The sequence below is a fragment of the Thermobia domestica genome, chromosome 1 (assembly GCF_964235325.1).
Source record: "Thermobia domestica chromosome 1, izTheDome1.hap1.1, whole genome shotgun sequence".
Taxonomy (NCBI): Eukaryota; Metazoa; Arthropoda; class Insecta; order Zygentoma; family Lepismatidae; genus Thermobia; species Thermobia domestica.
In genome coordinates, this window is record NC_137454.1 from 236,693,873 (window position 1) to 236,700,712 (window position 6,840).

Sequence of the window (6,840 nt, forward strand, 5' to 3'; positions counted from 1 at the left end):
GGTCATCCGTTATTCTTGGACATTCTGCAGACTGATGCTCTTACTGATGCTACATTTCGGTATAAACACTCACCTTTAAACATCTTAGTATCACTGTTTGTTCAAAATACACATCTGGCTGCTGATGAACGGGAAATATATGATATTTACCTCATTAATGATAATCTTCCTCATATTTTTCCATATTAGCACGTAATCCTCATTATTAACAAGGGCTTCCCCCTGTCCTCATCAGTCCCGAGTCGCCCCGGGACAGAAGATTTAACACTGCTTCTGTCTTGCTAATACAACTATGTTTGTGTCGTCTCTGCACTTCATCTCATACCTCATCATCATCGCTCTAAATTCTATTACTTTAGTGATAAATTTTGTTTTCCATCATCTTAATACCTTAGCACCTCGTATACATATATAGTTTTGCACATATTTATTCTACTTTTGATTTATTGTTATTATTGTTCTTCTTATTATTATTTATCAGTATACCTAGTTTTATATGCTTACTTTTCCTCATGTTTATATAATTGCACTTTGACCATCCCACAATGTTTAACAATCAATGTATATATACTGACACCTATGCCAAAGAGAGGGCGTAACCCTCTAATGGCTGGGATAAGAGTACCATCTTTACCACTGCAGTACATAATTGATGAATAAAGCTTTATCCAGTTCACTTATTACCTTATTCCCATACCCCTATAAAAAATAAAACTTAAACATGTTCCTCGAGAACTTCCGTAAAATATTCGATTTTGATGGACTATGGATTATGTTTCTAGGGCTTTAAATTCATCCTGAATGCATGTTTTCATAAAAATCAGTGAAGAATAATGGAGTACTTCTTCTCCCCGTGATCTATACTTATGTATTATTATATAAAATAGTAGAAGTTGGTAACTTCTCTATGCAGGGCTCGAAACTTCCCAAACAGCAGGCTAAGTAGAAATGCGAGTATAGTGGGTATATTCTATTTAACATTTCTATTTCTAATTTTACCTTCAGTAGTTTTTAATTTTTTTTTATGGGGGAATAACAAAGAACAGTTTGAGGCCATAAATGGAAACAGGCAGTTTAATGATTTAATGTTTATTAACATGAATTGTCCATCATAAAAGGATTTAGAACCATAAAGTACAGTGAACAACAAGTGTCTCAGTGTTCGGTGGGCATAAAATACACACTGTTGTTTTGTGGAGCTTCACTTATAGGCACCCTATTGCCTTCAATTGCAATTATGTCAAGTCGTTAAAAACGCAAGGGAGGGAGGCTGTTTAAAACATACGTCAAAAAGAGTATCCTATTGGACCCCTCATATTAGGAAGATGAAACTTAAATTCTTTATTGAAGATATGTGGGCACGTATCCAAGGTTTTCGAAAATTTCAAGGGAGAACGGTGGCTCAGTATTAGAACACTTATCTCTGGTGCGTGAGGTACGTTCTGGAGGTGCTCCCGTTTCCTCCCATATTCTTATTCTTTCAATAGTTTTATCATCATTCATTTGCTGTAATTATCAGTCTCCCTTGGCCTAAAAGACATAATCGTGGGCCATTAAACAGAAAAAAAAACATTCAAAAATTCCACTTCTAAGAAAGAAAGGGACAATTTTTACAATGTTTCTCAATCTAATATAAATAAAATAAAGAGTTTGTTTGTGTGTTTGTCTGTGTGCGGCCTGGTGACCAGACGAGTGCACCTAGAGTTACGAAAATTTGGTCATGGGTACCTTGGTCCAGGCCCCAGATCAAGACAAAGCGCTTTTTTCAAATTTCGAGTCAGGGGGTCTCAGGGGGCGTTTACCGGGACCAGGCTGGGGACCGGGTAAGTTGACCGAGATTTACGAAATTTTGGTCACGGATAGCTTGGTCCAGGCCCCAGATCAAGACGAAACGTTTTTGTCAAAATGTTAACCGGGGGTCTCAGGAGGGCCCTTATCGGAATATGTAAAAGTAGTAGAAAATGGCTTATATTAGTTTTAATTCATAACTTTCGCGGTCGCTGAGATCAACGGTGAAGCACCGATCGCATTAATTTAGAAATTCACCCTATTCGGCTGCGGCCCGGGGTCACCAAGGGGGATACCGAGACATGTCAAAGTAATCCAAAATAACCGATATTAGTGTGAAATCCTTAGTTTTCGCGGTCGCTGACATCAATGGTAACACTTCCATTAGCGATGATCTGCAAATTCAGCTACCATTACATTCGGGCTGGGCTTCAGCGGGGGGAATACTGAAACATGTAAAAACAGCACAAAATGAACGATATTAGTGTCAAATGAATACTTTTCGCGGTCGCTGAAATGAATGGTGATACTCCCACAGGCGTTGACTTCCAAATACAGCCTCCATGCGAACAATGGGTATATTCAGCTAGCATAAAAAAATAAAATCGACGATGTCTGTCTCACCATCACTGAAAACAAACGAATCGTTTCAAATGGATTTGTAAAGCCAGGCTTTAGCCAGGTACTTATCTTGTCACTTTCATGAACTACATACCCTAAGAGAGAGAGGGAGTTAAAAAGGTACACCAAAAATAGAGCCTCTGAGGTGAGGGAGATGAAAATCTATATAAAACTCATTAAAAATAAGTAGTTGTGTGTCCAAAAGTATTCTAAAATTCAGCTTCTAAGGGTTTGGGGGAAGGGAGCAATTTTTACGTTCTGTGCGTTGAGCGATATATGAGCTCCTTACTAAATAGTTTTTGATGATTTCGGATCATTTTCAGAAATTCTGTTTCTGAAAGAAGCAACTGGACACTTTCTAAAACGTTCGAACTTCCCTTTATATATATATATATAAAATTACAAAAGTAAGGAAATGTTAGAATAGTTTAAAACGAAATTTTGTACCTAGTTATACATAGTTAGTACGTAAGTCGACCTATGAATTTACCAGTTTCCTTTCATTAAAATGCGCATGTTAGAGGGGGAAAGGCGTTTGAATTTTTTGCAAAAAATAATGACTCCAGAGTCTGAAATGCATTTTTCTACATACTCTCCACTTGGAATTCGCTGTTTTTCTATAATGATTGAAAAGCGTAAGAGAAATATGGAAACATGCCTTTTCCATAGAACTACTCTTCTCGTCTGAAGAAAACGTATTTTGGTTAGTATGAATGTATATTGTAATTAAATTAAACAATATAGTTTAATTGAAAATATTTTAGCAGTCTATCACAAGGGATTAATTGCTATTGCTCATAGAAGGTACGGTATTTTTCAAGTTCTCAATTGTTCCTAAACTATGTCTATGACCACGAATGTCTTTGAGTAAGTTAATTCGGTCTTGTTCCTCGCAACAATTTGAATCACAATAGATTAGTGGTAGAGTGCTCCGGGCTTAAGTTGTGATACGTTTAATTGTATATATTAATTGGTTACATTCATGAAGGTTAAAAAATAAGCAAAACGGCTGCATACATCCAATTCTTTTCTCCTTTTAGAAAAAAGAAATAAGATAGTCCTCATTATTTTACGGCCACACACGAGAAAAAAAAAGGATTGTCGACAAGCTTGTAAGTTTGGTGGTTTCTTCCATGAAATTTTAGACTGTAGCGTCATTACCACCCTGGAGAGGAATTTTAATATAGACAATTCATTGACTGATACTAAATATACCATTTATTTAAGATTGTTACTTGTAGGTTGTCATCAAGACACTTTCGAGAAAATGATCATATATATAGCAGACAGGAGTCCGGCTTTAAACAGTGTGGGGACCTTTTCCCAAAGCTAGCTAACATTAACATAGTTCAGAGTAACTGGAGACAAACAAGCAGAAACAGAAATGACCAATACGTTGCCAAATTTATAAGAGCAATAAGCACACAAAATTTTAATGTATAAAAAAAGCTTCGCTACTAAGAGTATATAATGAAATAAATAACATTGCCGCGAGAGAATTAATACTATTTAGTAAAGGGACGTGCCAGAATAATGAGCTGTATAATGGATTATTAGCATTAGACGCGTAGAGATTTGGCAACAGTTAAACACATGGTAGAAACAAAATGCCCCAACGCTGTGAACCCAACACTTCGGAAAAGAATAGAAAACAACCCAGAATCGGCAACGTAAGAGGTCCAGAATGGCTTGGCATGACGCTAGAAACGTATTTTAATTATTCAACACATAAGCAAAAAACACAAACCGCATGATGACACAAAAGAAACACGACTAATTTGTGTGGTCATTTTAAGAAATTTTCTCAAGACTCTCTGGCTCAAGACGTGTCTCTCGATATTTATTGAGACACTTAACATGTACCACGAGAAGACCTAGTCTCCAAGCGGTCAGTTTCCTGCAAGAAAGAAAAAAAGATAAGGTTTTCGAAAAGCAACCCCGAGAGAAAAAAACATAACAGAAGAAGGGAAGGCGTAGAGAGGAGGGGTGTGGAAGTGCGCAGAAGAAAATGTGGGGGAATTTTCTTAACTAAAAAAATTAGCTAACTAAAATTACCGTAATACGTAGCAATGATCGAAGTTGAGTATCTTTTACATGCATATCTAAAGGAATAAATGGAGCACTATTTCTTTAAAAGGATTTCCCTCTGTCTGTCTGTCTGTTTCTCTCTCCCTCTATGGATATGAGATCTATAGAATATATTACGTATAATTATATAAGTAATAACATTATCAATTTACTGCTAGGCAAAAGACCATTCCTAACCAAGTTAAAGCTGTACCTAATTTGTGAAGATATTTAGAAATAAAAGAGCATTATTATTATTATTATTATTATTATTATTATTATTATTATTATTATTATTATTATTATTATTATTATTATTATTATTTGGAACTAGTATTCTGCAATATCATAAAAAATAATTGTGAAAAGGAGGATCATTTTAATAGTGTATAACATATTCAAGTAGAATAGATATTTTATAGGAATACCTTAATTGTCATTATATATAGACCTATACATAGCTTATATGTTGTAACATTTGTCTTATTTAACCTACAAATATTATTATTATTAACACTATCAGTGGTAGAAATATAGTTTTATTCAAAATTATTAATACCACCATTATTATATCAATCCAAGATTGCGATAGAAATATAAATATTCGTATTGCAGTAAGTATCATCTGAGAAAATCAAATTAAACTGTCACAAAAAATATAATATTTAATAAACCAGATTTAATAAATAATCAAATCTATAATTGAAAATAAAATAATTTCGTAAGCCATTCACATTTGTCACTGGAGGATCATTCTGAATTGGTAGTACGGTATACTCACCAGGGTGTCTCTGGCTAAAGAGGGTGACTTTGAAAAAAAGTGAAAAAGTGAAAAAGGGGAGTTCTTTGGTACGAAATAGGAGAGAAACCAATGAAAGAAAGAGTATCTTTTACATGCAAATCTAAAGGAATAAGTAGAACACTGTCTGTCTGTCTGTCTGTTTCTCTCTCCCTCTATGTATATGAGATCTATAGAATATATTACGTATAATTATATAAGTAATAATATTATCAATTTACTGCTAGGCAAAAGACCATTCCTAACCAAGTTAAAAGCTGTACCTAATTTGTGAAAATATTTAGAAATAAAATATTATTATTATTATTATTATTATTATTATTATTATTATTATTATTATTATTATTATTATTATTATTTGGAACTAGTATTCTGCAATATCATAAAAAATAATTGTGAAAAGGAGGATCATTTTAATAATGTATAACATATTCAAGTAGAATAGATATTTTATAGGAATACCTTAATTGTCATTATATATAGGCCTATACATAGCTTATATGTTGTAACATTTGTCTTATTTAACCTACAAATATTATTATTATTAACACTATCAGTGGTAGAAATATAGTTTTATTCAACATTATTAATACCACCATTATTATATCAATCCAAGATTGCGATAGAAATATAAATATTCGTATTCCAGCAAGTAACATCTGAGAAAATCAAATTAGATTGTCACAAAAAATATAATATTTAATAAATCTGGTTTAATAAATAATCAAATCTATAATTGAAAATAAAATAATTTCGTAAGCCATTCACATTTGTCACTGGAGGATCATTCTAAATTGGTAGTAAGGTAACCTCAGCAGGATGTCTCTGGCTAAAGAGGGTGACTTTGAAAAAAAGTGAAAAAGGGGAGGTCTTTGGTACGAAACAGGAGAGAAACCAATGAAAGAAAGACTGATCAAGAAAAAGGAGAGAAACCAATAAGACAGCAAAGGAAACTTACTGAAACAAAATGAAAAGAATATTATTGGTTAAATTAGACAAATATTCAGAAGTTTGCGAGAGAAGATCACTTCAACAAACTAAAGTTCTGGAGAGCAGACAGTACATACTTTAAATGTAGGATAGACTAATAGCAAAACAAAAGCGGTAGATTACATACGAATGCAACACAAGTAATTAATCATAAATCATCAAACCCAGGTAAAGGTATTTTGTAGTACTATATACTTACCATTATGGTATATATAAATATAGTTTTCATTGTTGCATGTAATTAGATCATGAACACTTGCAGTATGATTGCACTTATGTTACGTATTTGAAGTATGTACTTAAAGTTTTGTGATAATATATTAATTACTATTAATGGTTTCTTTTCTAATTCAAGCTTAAGTAATCTGCATGCCACTTTCACTCATTCAGTAGAACATTTTTTTTGCCCTTTATATGTATTTTTAGGCGTATTATAAGAATAAAAAAGTAACGCATTAAGATGGAAAGATACGCTTCCTTAATTTTAATACGTTACCTCGAATTTAGTATTCTGGTTTGTGATATTTCTATTCTTTCTATGTTATTCTTTTTGGCTTACTAACCTATATAACATT

General features: G+C 33.1%; 1 protein-coding gene across 1 annotated transcript in view; it reads right to left on the reverse strand.

Annotated features, from left to right (window-relative positions):
- The window catches only part of LOC145667209 (protein spaetzle-like), a 127,261-nt gene extending 120,667 nt beyond the window's left edge, over positions 1-6,594 (reverse strand). The window contains exon 1 of the mRNA XM_081734902.1: positions 6,465-6,594. Coding sequence (XP_081591028.1) covers positions 6,465-6,494 — 30 coding nt within the window. The 5' untranslated portion in view covers positions 6,495-6,594. The remainder of the gene's footprint in view (positions 1-6,464) is intronic.
- Between the last annotated feature and the right edge of the window lie 246 nt (positions 6,595-6,840).